A 22,029-nucleotide genomic window follows, 5' to 3' on the forward strand; every position below is an offset into this window, starting at 1 on the left:
TCTGTGAGAGGTTACACAGAAGGTGTTTCCCAGGACTCTTGAAGCAACAGCTATCAAATCGTGCTAGGCATAGCCCACAAGCCTGTGTGTACCCCACACTATTGCCCTCCAACTCTATGGAGGGCAGAGAGAAGCCATGGGGCCCAGACAGGGACAGGCTTTCCTAAAAACATGGGGATTCATCTGCTCTCTTTACCCTTCTTTACTTTTTGTACTGCTACCTAATTCTTTGTTTTCTAACTTTTTTTCTGATTTTTTTTCCCCGAGACAGGTTTCTCTGTATAGCCCTGGCTGTCCTGGAACTCACTCTGTAGACCAGGCTGGTCTCGACCTCAGAAATCCACCTGCCTCTGCCTCCCAAGTGCTGGGACTAAAGGCATGTGCCACCACTGCCCCACTCTTTTCTTCTGATTTTAAAAACTTTGGTAAAATATGTTTAACGTAGAATTACCACCCATACCACTTCAAAGCAAGAAACATTAATGGACTATACTGTTAACACAGCCATCACCCCCACCTTTAGAGTTTTTCCTCTTTCCAAACTGAACCTTGAGTGCCTTCCTTAGGCCCTGCATTAACCTTCTAACAAATATAGACAGTGCGACCAGAGACATCACCTGACACACGTGACACTGATTTGCAGAGAGCAAAGGAATCCCGAAGGATACAGGGAGCCCCTCACCTTCTTCCCACAGCACTGTATATACCTTGGGTTCCAGGGTGGGCTCTGCCTTAGACTGAGTCCCAGCTGGTGCCTGTCCCCTGTAGCCAGTCCCATCTGCAGGTTGTGGCTCTTCTGCATCTGTGAATGAGGGAGCATGAAGTTACCACCCCAGCCCAACCTTTGGGACAATCTGTAGAGCAGTCCACATGTAAGGATTCAACCAGGGAAGAAATCCAACTGCCAAAGAAGTATACACAAGCCTTTGGTCCTTTGCACCTTGGCCAGTTACTCTTCTGGGGAAGACCAGGACCACAGGCTCATAGATGGAAACTGATCAAGCAGCAGGGCAAACACGTGGACTGCCTACCTGGGTTTGGTACAAATAAGTTAGAAGGGATTGGCAGCGGAGCAAGAGGAGCAAAGAAATCTGCAGGAGCAAGAGCTGGTTCACTCCGCTGTGTTCCACTTGGGTTTAGAACATCCACATAGCGAGCTCTGGACCCACCTACCAATGAGAGGGAGAGTCAAATTCAGTTGAGCACTAAGCAACCTCCAACATCCAACAAACTTGGTTCCCACTGAATCAGAAAACCTAATGAGGGCCCACAGGAGAATTGACTACTGGGCTTGGTTTCCATTCTACCCAGGCACACAGGCTGCATATATACTAACAGAAAACTTGAATCTATGGACCATCTATTCAGACAGATCCCATCATGGACTGGGTAACCGGGCTTTTCTCTCGAGGGTGGAAAGCCTAGCACAGACTGCGTGGGTGGGAACGCATTCTCCCGAGCACAGACAGTGTACCATGACAGCTGACTGAGCTCTGGATACCATAGGACAGGACAGTGTTCTATACAGACACCTCTGATTTCTGCTGTAGCTATTACCTGCTTTTCTAGAAAACACATTCACGGAGGCCGTGGGTGGTCCTGTAGGCCCAGTGGGAGTCACCTGGGGAACCCTGGGGAACGATGTTGGAGGTGGGGGTGGAGCCTTCTTCTGCAGAGGAAGAGACAGCTCAGCAATGACTTTGATACAATTGGGGACCAGTGAGGACTCTCCAACGGGAGGCCTTGGCCAGGTGACAAGAAATAAAGCAGGTAGCCTTCCCTTCCTCAAACAGGGACCTAAGGACACTGCTTACCTCCTCCTCTGGTTCATTCAAATTCACCCACTGGTTCTTCTTTTCATCCCAAACAATCTGCCAAGATTTTCAAAAGAAAAAAAAATTCAGTACAATGAAACTAAAAAGAATTAGAATTTGATTTAGACACTTTATAATTTCAGAGAATGTTAACTCTTTCATGTCTGTTCTGAATCCTAATACATTGCATTATCAAGCCATCATTACCTACCCATCCACCGCCACTAAGCAACTGCCACATCTGGATAATACTCACTGATTTGTTCTTGTCATCTGGTAGATAAGCTTCTGTTCTTTTCTTCCCAGGCAGCCAACGAGAGAACCAGGACTCTGTCTAAATAAAATCATCAGAAAAGCATTAAGGACACTTCCCAGTGAGAGGAAGCCAGCACAAAAGGAAAGCATTGGACAGCAGCCACTGCATCCAGAGATGGAATATGGGTGCAGGACAAGGGCTGAGGAGTCAATCATGGGGACAGAGGTTAGTTGGGACATGGAGGATGAGCTCATCTGGGATGTTCTGACCATACAAGTCAAAGGGGTTTGGATGCGCAATGACCTGTATACTTTTACAGGGCTAGGGATGAGACTTAGGACCTCTTCCATGCTAGGAAAGCACTTTACTACTGAATGACACCCTACAACCCTAAGTTTATCTTTTTTTGAGTAAATGCTGCACTACATAGATATGGCCATCTGGAAACTCACAGGGATGCCTCTCTGCCTCCTGAGTGCTGGGTTTAAAGGTGTGCACCACCATACCTGGCAGATAAGTGGGTTTTTTTTTGTTTGTTTGTTGATTTTTTTTTGAGACAGGGTTTCTCTATGTAGCCCTGGCTATCCTGGAACTCACTCTGTAGACCAAGCTGGCCTCGAATTCAGAAATCTGCCTGCCTCTGCCTCCCAAGTGCTGGGATTAAAGGCATGTGCCACCACTGCCTGGTGATAAGTGTTATTTTTAACAAACAAGCTCAGGATGATAATATGTCACCTACAGAAGCATTTCACATCCAATCTCTGATGAACTGAGCATCAGGCTCTTCTCACTCACTCCAGGGGAAAAAGGAAGTTGGGCAAGATGGCCTCCACACAAAGCCCCTCTTCCTGTACAGAAAGAATCTGGGTGACCAGAATTTTATGATATTACTGTCAGAAAAGAGAGGCAAGAAGCTGTACTACAGAACCCACATTCTATTTCTCCAGAATCATCAGCAGAAATGACCTGTCCTAGGAGACAGACAACTGCCTCTTCATGTAGACTGAAAGTTTGTCACGGCTCAGTGATACAGTATATACCTAGTATATATGGGCCCTGGATCCCCAGCACTGGAAAAAAGAAATAAATAAAAATAAATGGAACAGGAGTCTAGCTTATAATTTACTTTCTTTCTTCTTTCTCTCTCTTTGTTTATTTCTTTGTTTCTCTTTTGAGACAAGATCTTACTATATAGTCTGTCTGATCTGAAAATATGCAGACCAGACTGGTCTCAAACTCAATGAGATCTGCCTGCCTCCGCCTCCCAAGTGCTGGGATTAAAGGCATGTGCCACCACCACCTGGCTTACAGATATATATTTTTTTAAGATATGTGTGTGTGTGTGTATGTGTGTGTTAGGTATATGCACGTGAGTAAGTGCCTGTGTAGGCCAGAGGCATTGGATCCCCTAGAAGCAGGGTTATAAGTAGTTTTGAGCTGCCTGCCATACATGTCAAGGGACCAAGGAGAGATGCGAGTTTATCTACTTGGTCTCCTACTTCCAGATCCCTGGATGTCCTGAAACACACACACACACACACACACACACACACACACACACACACACACATAATTTTTGTTTTTTGAGACAGGATTTCTCTGTGTATCCCTGGCTGTCCTGGAACTCACTCTGTAGACTAGGCTGGCCTCAAACTCACAGAGATCAGCCTGTATCTGCCTCCTGAGTGCTGGAATTAAATCATACACCACCATCAGCTAACCCCTTGAAGATATTTTTATGTGTTCCTGGAAACCAGAATTATAGTTGGAGCTTTCCTGGGTGTTCTGGGTCCCACTTGGGGGAAGCAGGGGTCTTTATGATAAAATTGGTAGAGGTGTGCCAGAAGCCAGTTTAGATGGAAAGCCTGCTGGTCATTCTAAGCTGGCCCCTGAATGGCACAGAGGTGATAAATTATAACTCTGGAGGCTATAGTGCCTATGACATTCATTCATTCAGTCTTTGGCTTCTTTTTTATTTTTTAGACAAGATCTTACTATGTAATCCTGGGAACTTTCTAGCAGAACAGACTAATCTCAAATTTATAGAGATTAGCTTGTCTCTGCCACCAGAGTGCTTGGATTAAAGGCACACACCAGGCATGGGCTCACTTTTAAAATGTCCTTGGTGTCAGAGCAGGAGATCTCACCTAGCTTCTTGCCAGCTGCAGCACTTGGGAGAGCAGGCTCCACATCTCAACTGGGTAGCACAGTGGAGCTGGCTCTGGAGGCGTGGGTGTGGGTGAGCTGGCCCCCAGGGCATAAGAGTGGGAGAACTGACCTGCCTCCTGTGGATGACAATATTGGGTGGCCTAGCTGGAGCAGAGCTTACCCTGGTGGTATGGATAAGGGAGAGCCAGTGGGCTGAGCAGCTCAGCTACCACTCAGCCCCAGATCCAGGGCTTTGAGTTGGCCCACCCCAAAATCTACATCAACTGTTGGAGCAAGTGAAAGGGTTAGTCCTCCTTATCCAAAGCTGTAAGATCTCTAAGACAAAGGGTAACAACAGGATAACTGGGAGGAGTCTCAACTCAATGAGGAGTTGATATTGATGGTGTCACATAAGCCAGAGACCTTGAACCAGACCAGTGGCTCATTCGATGAACGTTGGAAAGTGAAGATGTGTAGACAAAGGAGTTTACTGTGGGATACACTGTGACACAATACTGCTTCCATGACAACAAGATGCTTTCTACCCTTTGTTCTATTTATTCTGTTTGTGTGGTTTTTATGTTGGGGGAGGGGATCCCAAGGGCAGCGAGGAGGTATAAGTGGACGGGCAGACATGGTGTGAAACAGAACAGTCCGTGCTATTAACTACTGAGCTACCTCTCTAACCCCTAAAACTATCTTGGGCTTCTTTTTTGTTTTGTTTTGTTTTGTTTCCCCCTGTACTAACTAGGGACTGAACCCCACGAACTGTGCTGTACTACTGGACTGTATCCTCAGTATTCACACATTTTTAAAAATTAAACTCATGTTTATTTTCAAAAAATTGTCATGGAGGGTGTCTGATAAGCTGAACTTTCTTAAAATGCTAAACTATGGGAGAGAGATGGTTCAGTGATTAAGAGCATATACTGCTCTTCCAGAGGACCTGATTTGGTTCTCAGCACAAACTTTGAGCAGCTCCCAACCTCCCATACCTCTTTTTATCTCTGCAGGCACCTGTTCTCATATGCACATACCTACCACACATACACATATAATTTTATAATTTTTTTAAATTGAAGAACTGTATTCTTTGTTAAGACATAAGAACAAAAAGGGTAGTCAGCAGACTGAGGGTCTGTGCCCCATACACTCATTCAACAAAGGACCTGCACCCACCATGCAAGTGATTTTCAGTCACAAATCACTGAAACAACAGAATGGAGAAACATTAGAACAAGTACAAGACATATGAGCACTGAGGGCTAAGCATGTGCAAAGGTGCTCAGCTTGGCTGGCATCAGGAGATATATGTGCCCTACTCTGGCTGCACTAGGGCTTGCCTGATGGACTGGCTATGAGTGAATCTCTAGGAAGCCTGGGTATGCCTTCACCAATCTGGGTATGCACATGCATACACAGACACAAAGACACAGACAGACAGACAGAAACATAGAGAGAGAGACAGACACAAAGAGAGATAGATAGACTTGCCTACCTGTGACATGCTTTACACACTTAATTTCATGTATGTCACATCTTGGGAAAATAGTTTATGAATCTTTGATTTAAAATAAATGGTCTTTTCTTGGCCTCTAACTCCCAAGGAAAGCTGCCTCAGGTATTGTGCCTCCTCCAGCATTTGCCCCGCCTCTTTGCAGGACTGGCTTATACCTTCTTGGGTTCCTTGGGCTCCTTTTTGACAGCTTGTGCAGGTTTCTTTCCTTCAGAATCAGGTGTCAAAGATGGCGCATGTGTCAGATTGGAGCTGCCAAGACCCCACACTGGGGAGCTTTCCAAGTCCTGTGCTGTTCTGGAGGAGCCCTGTCACAAAGCAAGATGAAAACCAGGTCTCCTGGAGCTCCTTGTGAGGAGCTGAAGGGGGTAAGGAAGCACACTGACTTGTGTCTCCCTAGCAGGGCAGAGAACTGACAAGAGCAGACTCACCCTTGCTGGCAGGCTAGGCTCTTTGAAACTTTCCCACTCTGCCAAAGAAATGCCAAGCACAGCCAACAAACACCTAGCAAGGAGCATCATACCACTCCAAGAGAAGTAGTATATGCATGCCCCAAGGGTGACACTGCTTAGAGCTGGGCATGGTGCTATTAGGAAAACATCACAATTTAAAATATCCTCTCCATGAGCTAATGAATGGTTTAGTGGTAAGGCACTTGTAACTCAGGCTTGCTAACATGAGTTTGATCTCTAGAACTCACATGAAAGTGAAAGAAGAAAACCAAACTCCACACAGTTTCCTCAGACTGCCACAGGCAAACTCTGGTACATGCACCACCCCTACAATCATGTTAAAAAATGAAATAAAGGGGGTGGAGAGATGGCTCACTTATTAGGAGTGCTTATTGCTCTTGCAATCAGTTCTCGACACTCACTTGCAGTGGGTCAAAAATACTTGTAACTCAAGCTCCAGGGGATTCAATGCCCTCCTCTGGCCTCTTTAGGAAGCCATGTATGCATACATATGTGCATACACACAAATAAAAATAAAGTTTTTAAAGAAAAGTGATCTAGCCCTGGGTAAAGGCATGACTACCACACAGTGAAGCCCTCCCTGTTATTTCTCAAGAACAGGCTATCTGAAATGAGGAAACATCTACTGACGGGACATCCACTTAGTGCAGGGTATCTGTAAAAAAATTGTCCACCTGTCCCTCTTGGCTGAGAGCACCCAGAAGAGTATCTACTCAACCTTGTGCGCTGCAGTGACTGTAATTTCAGGGAGACTAAAATATCAGGTTCTACTGCACATGAGCGTAGAGATCAGGAAGGTTCTCCGTCTTTGAAAATTACATCTGGAATTTCACTGCAGGTGGGTCTTCTTTCTGTTTAAAGGAACTGCTTTTACAACACTTGATTCTCTTTTTTGCCTCTTTCTCCATCAACATTTTTACCAACTTTCACATTTGAAGAGTTAAAGTAACTTTTAAAATTAATCATTTGGATGTGTCCTGGGGGCACATGTGTTAGAATACATGTGTGGAAGTCAGGGGTAACTTGTAGGAGTTGGTTCTCTCCATCTCCCATGTGAGAATGAGCTTGGTGGCAAGCACCCTTAACAAATGATCCATTTCCCTGGCCTCAGCTACAGTGATTTTAGAAACACTTTCTCTGTAAGAATCGAATTTAAGAATACTTTCCTTACCTTCATTTCCTTCCTATTTCAGGCTAAGAACAAGGAGCCAGAGTATCTACTCAACAAACTCACAGAGAACAGTTACAAGGTATGGGAAGTACCAGATCAGCCAAGTTCTCGCCAAGTTCCTCTTCACTGAGCTCTGGAGGGGAGTGTCTGACAGGTGAGCCCCGGGGCACCACTTCTGTCAAAACAAAAGAGAATGACTAGGTCCTAGAGCTGCTGCCACGGGGCAAGAGGGAAGCAGGGCACTGGCAGGCACAGACTGAAAACAAAGTGATTACCAGGCTCAGTCACCAGTGTTCCTCTCCAATATGGAAAAGGAAGGTTTTCCCACATGTGCATCAACTAACTAATTTGCTCTTTAAAAGCAATTGTATGGTTTTTGTTTTGCTCTGATAGTCAGACAGGCACAGGATCCATCAAATTTGGCTTCAAGAGAAACATCTGCCACCCTGACCTGTGTAGCCCACAAAGACTTTAGTACAGTATCAAGACAGGCCTGGCAAATGCCCCAGGACCATTCTTTTACACTCTAAATGGGCAGTTAGGCTTCAAATGATAGCACAAGGCCAAGCCGTAACAGAAACTAGCATTATTGCTTCAAGCTGTACTGAGACTCCTAGCTGTTTGCAATGCTGGAACTTTTAGTCCAGACACTATATTCAACCTGCTATTTTCTTTAACACCAAGACCAATTAGCTCTGCTCTCAGGACAACATCTATCCCTCAGCAGACATACCTGGGTCAGGACTGCTGGCCTCCTGGAGAGGAGGCCCACTTTCCTGGAGACCTGGTGTAGTGGGTGGCAAGGCCTGCCCAGGATGCAGCACTGTAGGATCAGATCTGGAGGATTCTGGGAAGCCAAGTACAGATCCTGGGGGTCCATAGGCAGGACTCAGCTCCAGAGGGCCATGAGACATTGGCACTGGGAACATTGGCACCCTGGCAAGGTGAGCAGGCTGGCCATCGGGCAATGTCTGAGGAGCTGTAGGGCACAGTGGAGAAGAGGAACTCTAAGGTCACTGTGGCTGACTGATCCAGGCAAGCACTGATCAGCATATCACAAGCACATAAGACCAGCCTGAGCAACAGTGTAAGATTCCCATCCATCTCCCAATACAAAACAAGAATCCTGATACAGGGAATGAACCAGGAAGAAGGAAAACAGACATGGAGGGAGTTAATTCCAGTGTGGTAACAAGAAACATGTAGGAGTGAGGAGTGGATATATTCAGTAGGGATGGGAGGTCACAGGGTGGGTACCAGAAGCAGTCTGAGTCAAGAGTGGCTGGAATACCAGGTAGAAGGGGAGCTCTGGGACAGAGGGTAGGAGGGTATCAGGGCTGACCTCCTGATGTCAGATCGGTTGAGGATACCTGCAGAGCAGGGGCAGAATGAGAGACAAGACAATAGAAGAGATGCTTGCCTGGCCAGGAAAGAGGTTCAAGAAATGAGTGAGAGGCCAGGCAGTGGTGGGACACACTTTTAATCCCAGCACTTGGGAGGCAGAGGCAGGCAGATTTCTGAGTTCGAGGCCAGCCTGGTCTATAGAGTGAGTTCCAGGACAGCCAGGGCTACACAGAGAAACCCTGCCTCAAAAAACAAGCAAACAAACAAAAAAAAAAAAAGTGAGAGGTCAAGACCTGAACTTGTAGAGGGATGGGTAGCAGTTCCCAAGATAAGGAGGATGAGGAGAAGCGGCTGCTAGCTGAGGAGAGGTGACTGCCGGCTGAGAAGTAGCAGGACTTGTTCTGACAGAGCTATGAAGCACCACACGAAGCAAGCAGCTAAATGGCAGCTGGAGTTTGTCAAGGGCCAGGGCCAGGGTCACAAGCATCCATGACATCAGCAGGAGAACATCTAAAGTTCTGCAACTTTACATGCTCACCATGAGGAAGCAAAGAGAAAGAAGGAGGAAGTCCAAAGATCACCAATCACCATGGTGGTACACAAGGCCTCAACTCTGGCAGCAACATATTCTCTTTTTCAAAGAAGATATCAGTAAGCAAGTACATGGGTGCTGTGGGTCCCACCTGTAGGCAGCAGTTGCACACCATGCATCAAAGGCTCAGTGCTTGGCATCAGTAGAGGGTTGTCGGCCCTTGGCCCTGTCTGGTGGTTGAGTCCAGGGCCATCTGACTGCTCCACCTCAGAGCCCGATGTAATGTGACACTGCTGGGGTTCAGTTCCATCTTGGCTCCACAGCACAGTGCCCTCCTATAGGAAACAGGGTCAAGCTGCAGCCCATGCTCAACAGTACATGTGAGCACAAGTGTACTCTCTACATCAAGAGATCCACACTGATGCTCTCCTGGCAAGGAGGGAACTCTCAGTGTGTACACTTCTGAAGTCACAGTGCCACCATCAGATGCTTCAGCATGGAAACAATAGAGGCACAAACCGTCTCATCAAATGCTTCCAAGCCATGTTCTAGGACAAGGCTGTGCTGTCAAAAGGCGCACCTGGATCTGCCTCTCCACGTGCTGCAGCTGCACCAACCAGGCAGGTTCCACAAAGGACTCCTCCTCTGGCTTCTCTTTCAGTTGAGGATCGAAGAGGCGTAACTGGGAAGCCATCTAGACCCCAGAGAACAAAGGTCCTTGTTACTGCCAAATGGCACCAACAAAATTGTTCCCAAGTGCAACACACTGGGCCTGAAGGAGGTCATGTGTGGGTGTACAGAGCTGAGTGATCAGAGTGCACCCAGGGTGGACTTCCCACTGACATGGATTTTAGCAGGCCTGTGCCAGTACTGAACTAACCAGGGAAGATGAAGTTCTTTGATAGGGCTTTTAAAGGATTTGAACGGATCAGGATGAATTTATTAAGTAGTGACCATTAATGATGCAAAGTCCAAAACAGCCACCCAAGAGCACTGAGGTATCTAAAGCAGATTCCGGATATCTCTTTGTTAAGTACCACTCACCACCCCCAAGCCCAGCAAGATGAAGCCTGTGCTTTCCCAGAGTTGGCAAGATGCTAACAGGAAGGAAGGCACCAGAAGATCCTACCTGAGTCAACTGGCTAATCAGAACAGGAGAGTATGCACCAGGCTGTGTCAGAACACTCTTGGCTATTACTTCGCAGTAGTGGAAGGCCTGTGTTGCAAGTCCCATTTCAGCCAGGCGGCACAAGTAGATGAATTTAAACACCTGAAACAACAAGTGCATCACCATAGTCCTGGGGCTTCACACAAGTGCATGTCACAGTCCTGAGGCTTCACACAAGTGCATTGTCACAGTAGACACCTGCACTCCCTATAACACCTTTGATACTGCTAGCACACATCCAGACACCTGGCTTTCCTATGGGCAAACTATAAACCTTGCCTACTAATATATACAAACCTATACACACACACAAACCTCCATACCCACCCATCTCCACAGACATTCACGCACACAACTGGGTCAGATCATACCAAAATTCTCATTTAAAATACCTTATATATAAAACCTCTTGAAATCTAGTCTGAAATATTAAGAAAAAAATATAAAACAATCCTCTAATATAGCATTTTGATCAACTGTATACTCAAGGTGTCAAAAACCAAACCAAACTAACAAAACAATGAAAAAAACCCCACAAAACAAAACACCTCACCATTACTTTTGTGAGAATTCAAAACCATAACAAGCAAGCACTGGTGAGCACTGGCTGCCCCTCCCAGCCCCTGCTCACCTGGAAGTTAGGTAAGGGACAGGTATGCGCTCCAAGGGACTGAGCATACTCATAAGCCTCCGTCCTTTGAATGGCTTCATTGGTGGCAAACTTTAAAAATGGCAAACTGTGGAAGAAGTGAATTACTCATTTTGAAAAGTGGCCAATTACTGGCACCATAAACTTCAAAGCTGGTAAACCCAAGTATATTCCATCATGTAGCTAAGGTGCAAGGCTGGCCATTTCCAAATTAACTGAAGGACAGGGGTCATTTGCTTCTTAGAGGAAAATGGACACTGCTATACTGACTTGATTCCTTACCTATGATTTGAGCCTATCAAGACAAGTTTTGTAGTTTTCTTTGTATAAACCCCAAATCCAACCTGGGCCATCAGGTAGCAGAAATGTGCAGCATCCAGCAGGCCTTTTGATGCTGAAGAGAGACAGAGCAACCACATCTTATCAGTCCTTGGAAACTCATCAAGGAAGGTGCCAAGTCTTATGAAAGCCAGGTCTCTTATGGATCTGGCACAGTGGTTCACACAGTCAGACTTTGGGGTCTATCACATGACAGCCAAAGGCCTACCTCACACCTAACTCACCTAGAGTATCGCCCATTGTAGCCATGGTCCTAGATTCAACATCCATGTTGTTGTTCAGGTTGGACAAAACCATTGCAAGATGTGGCCTCCAATCTCCCCATTTCTCATCTCCACAACACTATAATGAGAAGAACAAACAAATTCTTATCCTTCAGAGACTGTCGCCTTTAATTTCCTAATGGCTAAGCCCAAGCCCAATGAGAAAGCAAGAACAAAAAACATAGGTTTCAGACAGACTCCATAGTCAAAATCTTTAGTACACACAAATCACACTGGACTGTGGGCCTCCATTAGTGTGTCCTGGGGGCCTGCACACTCACCGTGGATGCAGCAGGCATCCGTCCAGACATGAGCTGGTAGACAGTCTGCAGGGGGTCATTGATTGGAAGACTGTTGGCAAACCTACATGTACAGAGAATGGGGAGATCTACCTCTGGTTCAACAAGAAGAAACCACAGCCCATTCTCAGCCCTTTATCCAACCATCAGAATGAAAAGTTCACTGAGGTTTTACAGAAATATTAAAGAATACCAGGCAATAAGAAATTTAAAACTTCCTTAACAGTCTAACCTGAGGAAGAGCCAAAGAAGTCCATGAGTCCACAGCTGAAAGCCTCATAGCAGAGGCGAGATGCCTGAGTACCAAAGTCAGGCTGTGCAAAGAATGGGGGTGCATTACAAGCTGACTCACCTGGTCATGACACGGGCGTGTGTCCGACTGTCCATCTTACTTGCAAGCAGCAGAGCATGACCCCATAAGCCATTTTTCATGGCAGACTCCAGAGCATCCTGCAATGCATTTCAGAGCTCGTGTGAATAATCAAGTGCTTACTATTGGACCAGGTAGAACCACATGTAGTCAGGCACACACAGAAAAAGATGACTGTGGTAAGTAAAAAGACAAATGAGCACATGTTCATAGTTTACAGGCGACAGCAGTCTCGCCCTTCTGTCCTTTCCCTCTAGTGATCACCTGTAGACCTATGCTGCTTTCACTCTCCACCCTGTGAGGAACCAGCACCCCAGCTAGAAACAAGTGGCAGCACTACTCCTGTGGGTGCAACGCCAGCATGAGTTCCTTCAAGTAACATGCAGCCTCCTCAGATACTCTCCATCCTCAATCTAGTCTCCCAGCACCCCAAATAATCTGTGGTACAATTTGACACTTTTGGCTAGGAGGCAAAACTTGGCAATAGACGAAATTATTCACAAAAGCCAATAGGGTCATATGATTTCACTCAGCTTTAAAACTCCATGTTAAAATTCCAAGTATCACCTATGAGCTTTCCCTGGGCATAGGGGCACCACTGTAGTCTCATCTACTCAACAAACAGAGAGAAGGAGACCATTTGAGCACGAAAGTTCAAGACCTGTCTGAGTAACACAGAAAGACTTTCATAAAAAGAGCTTTCTAGTCAGGTGTGGTGGCACAAACTTTAAATCACAGAACTTTAAAGGTTGGGGCAGGAGGATGATGAATTTGAGGCCACCCTGGGCTACAAAGACCCTATTTTATCATTTTTTTTCCTTCGAGGCAGGGTTTCTCTGTATAGCCCTGGCTGTTCTGGAACTCACTCTGTAGACCAGGCTGGCCTCAAACTCAGAAATCCGCCTGCCTCTGCCTCCCAAGTGCTGGGATCAAAGGCGTGAGCCACCACTGCATGGCAAGACCCTATTTTAAAGTTAAAATTTTCTATGTTAGGGTATAGTTGAGAGTATTTGCTTATCATGCACATAGCCCCAGTTCAATTCTTAGATCCAAACCAGACTAAAACCATGAACTTCTAAATTGATCATAATATAAAGGACAGAGAACTCTGGGCCCATCAGATGTCCTTGCCATAGAGAACTCTATGAGCCAGTATGATGTATCTCCCACTATCAGAGCATCTTCTGCCCTAATATACATACTTCCACACTCCTGTACACACTGTCAGCCTCAGGTCTATAGAACCCTGTTTTAACAAAAATACACAAGAGTGGTCTGATGCTTCAGTCTGTAACAAGATTTCACCCTGATTCTATATACAGACGAGCAACTGCACTCTCTAAATGACTGTAAACTGAGCTGGCCAGATTTCTTCATGGGCTCTTCTCAGAAGAAACACTACTGATACCTTCAGAGATATCTGGCAAAAGGCCAGATATCACCCCTGAACAGCACTCACTACAGTTGCTCCCTAGAGGAGGCTGGTCTCTCTTCCCTGGACCAATACACGAAAACTAAAAAACATGTGCAGGGTTACCTACCTTCTTCCGGCCGTACAGCAAGAGCTCACGGAACCGCTCAGTCTCCTTCTCCAGCACGCTGGTGGTCACTGTCTGACTATCTGTGAGAAATGAGAGCTGCGCCTCCCCTGACTCCTCCTCTTCCACTTGTTCCACAGCCTCGTTGGTAAAATCTATCAGGTTTGCCTCATTGGGTGACTTCCCAGGAAGCCATACAGTTCTATGGTCCCGTAACAAAAGCTCTGCAATGTCTGTTCCCACAACGGTCTACAGGATCAATGGAGACAGGATGGAGAGCAACTTAAGACTTTATTAGAACCAAGGTTTCCAGCCAGATAAACAAGACAACTCTCAGGCTGTCTGAGAATGGCCAGCTCTACATAGTAACACATGCTAGATCTCAAGAAAGAAGCCCGACTCTTCATGTGGTCAGGGCATACTGACCCTCAGCCTCCTTATAAGGGCTGAGGTGGCAGCTCACCCCAAACCTCACACCTCCCTTTTGTCCTACTTTCCCAGGTTGCTGCCATGACACTTTTCCTGAGGAGGCATGGGATGGGGTAGGATGCTCTTCCTGAGGGAGCACTGCATGGCAGGCTTGACACTGACTATAGCTTTGTATAGGAACAGATTCTGAGACTAAAGGCAAACAGAGAGAATACTCAAGCAGTAGAAGGAAACATACCCCATTCTGTCTGCATAACAGAATAATGAAGTTCCAAAGAAGACTTGCAGACTCTTTGTCAATTAAACTTTCATTCTGCAAACATTTTGTTGCTTTATTCTGTGCAAAGTTAATAACATCTACTTTGTGGGTATCATCCCTGGGGAAAAAATGAACACTCAGTGAATGGTGGTTCCAAAACTGTGAGCCAAACCCAGCAGCCGCCATTATGGCAGACATCAAGGGACACCACATTAGGGAACCTTACTTGCCAAGAGGTCCTGGGAAGGAGCGCATCTCTTCCTGCTCAGGTGTGTGCTGCAGCAAGGTCTGCAACGAGAGGGGCAGAGTAACTCATGTGTACAGTCAGAACCACTGGCAGACTGAGTCACAAAAAAACCATTTCTGGAACCACACCCATCCCTCTACCTAGAGGGTGAAGGTACTTGGTACAATTATATGAGCATGAACTACAATGGAGATTTTCAAATTTTAAACCAAAGCCCTATAAGCCTGAGCTTTTCAAGGAAGCATGTTTTCCAATGCCACTGTTACCTCTAAGCTGTGGATCTCCACCAGCGCAGGCTGTCCTTCTGAAGGCAGGTTGGGAACCACTTTAAGGAGCTGACCACCAGGACCAAACCTGGCACAGACATGAGGCACCGTAAACTTCTCAGGAGATGTCGGTCTTGATGGAACTGAATTTAAATAAATAGGAATAGCAACAATGAGCTGGCTGGTTGTGTCTTACAGCTTCTAGGCCAGATTCCCAGCTCAGGCTTCCTGCCTCAGCTCAAGACTATTATTACAAAACACCCAAGAGCAAAAGAGCTTAGCAACTTACACACAATAAAGGTTTCAACTACTGACTAATGCTTCACTTAGGAGAGCTCTCAGCTACACATTAGGAGGTGAAGACCCAGGGGAGTCAGAGTGGAACACAGATCAGGACCAGAGACTCTCAGGGGTCTGGGAGTTCTAAGAGCATGGGAAGAGACACCCAAGGCTTGACTACAGAGAAGACTGGACTCAAAATTACACATTAACAATGCACACTGGGCAAGTACACAGCTCTTAGACCCAGAGACAAATGTCAATCAAAGGGCCAACATCAGCCTGTACCAACAAGCCATAACAACCAGGACAGTGAGCACAGAGTGCAAAGAGGAGCTGATTGGACTCTACTGTTCTATCCCAACCTGGTGGCTGAATGTTGAGCTGCTGAGATGTACCTTGCTCCACAGTAGGCCAGGAGGTGTCTGCAGGGTAGCTGTACTCTGGAAAACCATGGGCACCGCTGAAATTGCTGGCATATGTGCCATAGGCATAATCACCATGAAATGAGCCTGGAGCATGAGGGGCCTCAAAGGAACCACCAGTCACATTGTGGCTTCTGTAAATCTGACTCTTGGGAAAGAGAGCAAGCAGAGAAAGTGAGTTCCCATGAACACCAGAAAGACTGTGGGTACACTGTTAGTCCTAGGCAGAGACATAAACACCTGCTCTTCCCCTGCCAGGCCTGCCCAGCACACCTGGTGTGAATGGGAGCTGAGGCTGCTGTGGCGGCTGGGCAGGCTGTGAGTACTGCGCAAGCTCCGTGCTGAGTGCTCGCTGTGGATGCTGCGTCTGTCTATTTCTTCTCCATAGGGGTCCCTGTGGAGCTCAGTGTCATCATCGAAGCTCCCAGTGAAGCGAGGGTCATACCTCCAGTGATCATCACATTTCTCAGGCCTAGAGTAAGCAGGGGATCAAGGCAGGAGATTGGAAGGGCAGCTCCCTGGGACACCATGCAACTACCAGGCTGCAGCTAGCTCTCACTGCTCACTGCCCTCCCTTAATCCTGAGGCAGTCTTTATCCTAAAGAACGTTAGGTACAGCTAACCTTGCAGTCCTGGCACAAGAAACCAAATCCTAGGTTCAGATGCAGATGATCTCAGAGAATACAGTGCAGGTGCACCCAAGGGAAGTCCCTTTTCTGGGATACAAGTAGGATGGAGAAGGGACACCAAAGAAAACAGGAGGCAGCCCTCAGGTCCTCCCAGAGCTACTGGGAAGAAACACATTTGAGCCAATCCTCCTCCCGTAAGCTGGAGGTGGGTACAGGGAGGGGTGGCCAGTGTTTCCTCTTTTAAACACTAGATTATTTCTCAGAAGCCCCAGAACTATAGCTGATTATTCCCAAAGACAAGAGGAGGACAAGCAAGAGCAAACTTCAGCTTCCTCCAACTTCCTTCATTTCACCAACCTGTCACTGTAAGCATAGTGGTCCTTCCTGTATGGGTCATGTTCCGAGTCATACCAGTACCTCCGGTCCCAGGTGTGAGGGTCCCTAAAGCGAGACCCATAGTAACGATCCCAGCGGCTAGGGTCTGTAAAGAATAAAGGGGTGAGTGCAGTAGTCACACACAGAAGACCCACCCAACCCACCCAGCTCCCCTTAAGCAGGAGGGCAGCTTAGGAGTAAAGGACCGGCCTGGACTAGAGGACAAGCCCTGACCTGGAGAGGCCAGCTGCCTCCTGCCCATGATGGAGCAGTCACTGCTATTCTCTCAATGCAAGTATTAAAAGTGCTATATAAGTTCTTTTTCACTTATTTTGGTTTGTTTTGCGATATGAGGAATCAAACCTAAGGCTTCAAGAATAGACAGATTATATAGCGAGATGCCACAGTTATAGCCCCAGTCCCAATAATACTTTTTAATAGTTAATCTCAACTAAGATCATATTAATTATCTTCCTAATGTGATTCAGGACGTACGTACAAATGTATATATGTACATATATACACATATGTATATATATATACTTATTTAAAGATTTATTTATTTTTATATGTACTGGTGTTTTGCAGGCACGTATGTCTGAGTGAGGGTGCCACATCTACTGGAACTAGTTACAGACAGTTGTGACCTGCCATATAGGTGCTGGGAATTGAATTCACGTCTTCTGGAAGAGCAAACAATGCTCTTAACCACTGAGCTATCTCTCCAATTCATGTTTCAGGGTATTTTAAGAAAATAATTTCATTAAAAGCAAACTGTAAGTTGGGTATAGTGGCACACACTTTTGATCCCAATACTCAGAAGCCAGAGGCAGGCAGAACTCTGAGATGGAGGCCAGCTCTGTCTGCAGAGTGAGTTCCAGGTCAGCCAGGACTGTTACACACAGAGAAACCCTGTCTCAAAAACAAAACAAAACAAAACAAAAGCCACTCTAAAAAGAAATATTAATGTTATAACAAACACAAAGTACTGGTTTAGGGGAGTATGTACAATACTCCTGTTTAGAATTCATGCAAGTGTTTACAGGGCAAAGAGCCCCCTGGGAGGCAGAAGGAAACAGCAACATGTGGACCTGTCAAGGGACTACAGAGCCTTGTTGGAAAACAGTACACAACAGGGCTTCTAAGGGAACTCATAGCTTTTCCTAGAAAACATTTTATGAAAAGGATGTATGAAAGTAATCATAAGTGCCACAATAAGCAGGCTATAGCTGTCACCAAGGAGTCAGCCTCATGTGGCTTGCTTCTGAGCATTTAAGTATGGCAGTGTAACTGGGGACCCAGCCTTGCATTCCACCCCAGCCTCATTAACTCATGCTTGAGAAGTCACAGGTGGACCAGGAAGTCTCAGAAGTAGTCACTGCACTTCGTGTGATACAACAGAGACACCATGCTGTGAGTACAATGTGACTTTTCAATTAAGTTGTCAAAATGATCATTTCCAGATGTGCAGAATTTTTTTTTTAAGACTTATTTACTTTATGTATATGAGTACACTGTAGCTGTCTTCAGACACACCAGAAGAAGGCATCAGATTCCATTATAGATGGTTATTAGCCACCATGTGGTTGCTGGGAATTGAACTCAAGACCTGTGGAAGAGCAGTCAGTGCTCTTAACCACTGAGCCATCTTTCCAGCCCACAGAATTCTCTCTTTTTTTGGGGGGGGGGGGGGTTCGAGACAGGGTTTCTCTATGTAGCCCTGGCTGTCCTGGAACTCACTCTGTAGACCAAGCTATCTTCGAACTTAGAAATCCTCCTGCCTCCGCCTCCCAAGTGCTGGGATTAAAGGCATGCACCACCAATGCCCGGCTCAGCCCACAGAATTCTTAATTACTTTGGCTCTTGGGATAAAAATATTGTGAAAAGAAAAGTGATCTTGATTCATCAGCCAGACCATGACCATGGCTGCATAGTCACAGGTAGTAGTTGGACAGTCCCCTGCTAATGGTTACAACTTCTAAACATACCTCCATAATCATACTGGCCAGAGTAATAATTTGCATAGTAATCACTGTGACTGCTCCATCCACTCTTGGAATTATAGTATCCTTCAGGATATCCTTGCCTGGGGGGTGGGGGGGGGGCGGGAAGAAAGAGCTGTTAAACACAGTATCTGTTTCTTTTTTTCTTTTTTGTTTTTTTGTTTTTGTTTTTCGAGACAGGGTTTCTCTATGTAGCCCTGGCTGTCCTGGAACTCACTCTGTAGACCAGGCTGGCCTCGAACTTAGAAATCCGCCTGCCTCTGCCTCCCAAGTGCTGGGATTAAAGGTGTGCGCCACCACTGCCCGGCAGTATCTGTTTCTTAAAGTATACTGAGAAATTAGCCAACCCAAAGCACATACAGACATTTATGAAGACATCTCAGCTATGGAAAACTGTAACTAGGTCACAAGCAGAAACAAAGATGAGACTATGGAATTTCTTATTATATAGCTACCTAAAATTGAACTCAGCAAGAGTCGACTCATCTTGTGTGTCAGGGCTGCACCCTAACAAATTGCTGTGTGGTGCTGAGCAGCAGCACAGCACCAAGCCCAGACCAACTCCTACTGCCTTTTCTTTTCTTTTCTTTCTTTTTTTTTTTTCTGAGACAAGTTTCACTGTGTAGCTTAGGCATGCCTTAAACTCATGACAGCCTTCCCGCCTGCACCCCCATAGCGATGGGATTACAGAGGTGAGTCACAAGAAAATGACTTCACTAAGTAGGAGTGCTTAGTGAGGCCTTGGAGGAGTGGATCTGTGAGGTGGGCCAGGGCCAGGGCCAGCAGATCAATAAGGAGTTAGCCTCTTCTATGCCCACTAAACTGAACCATGACCCTTACTCCTTACAGAGAAAGTAATTTACTCAAAAAAGAGGGTGTAAGAGCACTTACTTAAGAGGGTTTGGCACTCTCAGGGTTGTCAAAAGCACTAAACATTGTTGAATTTTCTGATACCCTTTTAGGAAACTGCTCAGCTGAGTTTGGCTGTTTGGCTAGCATAGCATCTGCTCAGCCAGATGCCCAGCCCAGGAACACCACCAACCTGGCCTTAAGGTTTCATTTAGGTTGGCCACCCCAGACCTTCATCTGACATTGATTCCAGAAAAACACCTTGACAGAGTGAGATCAAGAGCCTGTGACTACCTCAATTGTTCTTACCAACCTACTTACATACAGTTCAGGAAGGACAGAGACAAACATGGGAAATGTGTCCCACTTCAAGCAGGTCCTCCAGTGATGCTAGCACTCTAACATTGAGTATCATCAACACTGACTGTCCACACACATAGACACACAGACAAGAGAACAGGCTCCTGTAGGCTGTGACAAATGAGAGCTGAAGACACTCAAAGGACCTGAAGAGATGAAGGAAGTCACAGTGACAGGTCACACAATGGTAACCTCACGTAGCCTGAGCCTCTGACATAGTCACTCTTGAAAGTTAATTCTTAAATGAAGCTGCAGGCAGACATGTGGAAGGCAAACTGACACACGCTGGCTCTAGTCCCAGTGCTTTTTCCCTTCTGCACTCCAGCAAACAGATCCACATGCCTCTTGCCTTCTCATAGATTTGGAGTCAGAAAGCTCAGCTGTATGAGTCCAAAAGCTACTTCCCTCTAAGACCCCACTATATTTTCTCACAATCAAATATATGTCTGTCTCTGTCTCTCTGTCACTCAAACACACGTGTGTGCATGTGCTTGAAGTGTATGTATTAGGGATCAAATCAAGAGCCTCTCATCCACGAGGTGGGTACTCCAGAACTCACCCAAGCCTCAGTACTGCTGTTTCCTAAAGACCCAGGATGGCCCGTACATGGTTCAGTGTGTACCTCTGGAGCAAGGTACACTAGGGTTAGCTAAATGGACAAAGGTTCACACGCAAAGCAGTGTGTCTTCAGACAAGTTACCAAATAACTTCTTAGAGAAGAACCTACAGAAACCTTAGCAGCTGGGAGTTTCCAAGCAAAAGCATGATACATCCTTATAGCAAAGTCAGCTGCTATAAGCTTTCCGTGACTACAGGACTTGACTAAACAGGACACTGCAGGAACTGAGGTAGCAGAGTACAGTGACCAAGGCTAACATCCCACAATTTTTCACAATGTAGTCAATGGCCTAGAGTGAACACAAGAGGAAAAGCAGACTTGGGCAACTGAAAATAAGATGGAACTTTGACCTTACAGACTTACTCAGGGCACAATGCCAGAGTTGTGGATAGTCAGTATAGGAGATATGCAGGCTGGGGGTGGGGTGTGGAGGATGTTCACCAAATGGGCATAGCCAGGCACAGAACACAGCTTCTAGTCCCTGCCATCTGTGGATTATGCCATCTCTGTAATCAGGATTCTCAAGACTTTAAAAACATCTGCATCAGTCTAAGAGCCCTAACCACCCACAACCAAACTGCCAGCAGCAGAATGGGTGTGTCTAGGACAGGAACAACCATCCATCTATTAGCATAAAGGCTACTTCTTTATGGCTTTACATAGGCCCTGACCTGGCTAAGGATTGGGGACAAATGCTAAGTGACAGCTTTGCTAGGACTACATGTGGCAGTGTACTTAGTTCTGGTTTGCTCATGCTGACAACATAGGATTCTCTATAGATAAACAATTACTATCATTGCTAAGTTACCATCATAGCCAACAATACACACAACTGAGTATGAAAGTAAAGCGGCCGCATGGGACGCAGCTCCCACCTGGGAGTGAGCTGGTCGGAATAGTGACTTGCACGGGAGCTGGGCCGCTCAGGCTCAGAATAGCGGTGGTTCTCGGCATAAGCAGATGCTGAGCTGTCATAGGGTCTGTAACGAGGCTCATACAGGCCATACATACCCTGTGGAAAGAAGTTTGGGGTATCATTAAACTCCATGAAGAGCAGACACTGAGGGACAGGACTAGCTCTAGGTGCTGCAGATGCCCACTGTCCAAGAGCAGTATCATGGTTAGGATTCTCTCATGGAAACAAAGCCTAAAGTGTAGTCCACATCAACAGGCAGCAAGCAGACTCTCCCTAAGGCCCTCCTGGGCCATCTTCATCCTGTAGTCTTAAGCATGGGGATGAAATAGTCTAAACAACATAGGTATACATCAGCCACCACCTTCGTAATCAACAAGACCAGGGGTCCGTGGAAGTAAATCCTAAAACTACTGGTTTTAAAAGCCTCACAGCTGGGTGGGGGTGGTGTACGCCTTTAATCCCAGCACTTGGGAGGCAGAGGCAGGTGGATTTC

General features: G+C 46.2%; 1 protein-coding gene across 7 annotated transcripts in view; it reads right to left on the minus strand.

Moving 5' to 3' along the window:
* Sec16a (SEC16 homolog A, endoplasmic reticulum export factor) overlaps positions 1–22,029 on the minus strand; it is a 36,684-nt gene that overhangs the window by 5,095 nt on the left and 9,560 nt on the right. For 6 of the 7 annotated variants that reach the window (XM_031369417.1, XM_031369414.1, XM_031369415.1 and 3 more), the window contains 25 exons: positions 21,496–21,632; positions 18,778–18,875; positions 16,772–16,895; positions 16,059–16,257; positions 15,759–15,933; positions 15,082–15,224; positions 14,795–14,856; positions 14,548–14,686; positions 13,884–14,129; positions 12,325–12,422; positions 11,955–12,036; positions 11,635–11,752; positions 11,354–11,465; positions 11,054–11,159; positions 10,384–10,524; positions 9,835–9,948; positions 9,406–9,589; positions 8,112–8,357; positions 7,471–7,553; positions 5,893–6,042; positions 2,071–2,148; positions 1,815–1,871; positions 1,558–1,669; positions 1,032–1,169; positions 708–802 (listed from right to left, as the gene is read on the minus strand). In XM_031369417.1, the coding sequence (XP_031225277.1) occupies positions 708–802; positions 1,032–1,169; positions 1,558–1,669; positions 1,815–1,871; positions 2,071–2,148; positions 5,893–6,042; positions 7,471–7,553; positions 8,112–8,357; positions 9,406–9,589; positions 9,835–9,948; positions 10,384–10,524; positions 11,054–11,159; positions 11,354–11,465; positions 11,635–11,752; positions 11,955–12,036; positions 12,325–12,422; positions 13,884–14,129; positions 14,548–14,686; positions 14,795–14,856; positions 15,082–15,224; positions 15,759–15,933; positions 16,059–16,257; positions 16,772–16,895; positions 18,778–18,875; positions 21,496–21,632 (3,237 nt within the window). The remainder of the gene's footprint in view (positions 1–707; positions 803–1,031; positions 1,170–1,557; positions 1,670–1,814; positions 1,872–2,070; positions 2,149–5,892; positions 6,043–7,470; positions 7,554–8,111; positions 8,358–9,405; positions 9,590–9,834; positions 9,949–10,383; positions 10,525–11,053; positions 11,160–11,353; positions 11,466–11,634; positions 11,753–11,954; positions 12,037–12,324; positions 12,423–13,883; positions 14,130–14,547; positions 14,687–14,794; positions 14,857–15,081; positions 15,225–15,758; positions 15,934–16,058; positions 16,258–16,771; positions 16,896–18,777; positions 18,876–21,495; positions 21,633–22,029) is intronic. The other variant, XM_031369416.1, reaches the window with a different exon arrangement.

This window comes from Mastomys coucha, unplaced genomic scaffold (assembly GCF_008632895.1).
Source record: "Mastomys coucha isolate ucsf_1 unplaced genomic scaffold, UCSF_Mcou_1 pScaffold15, whole genome shotgun sequence".
NCBI lineage: Eukaryota > Metazoa > Chordata > Mammalia > Rodentia > Muridae > Mastomys > Mastomys coucha.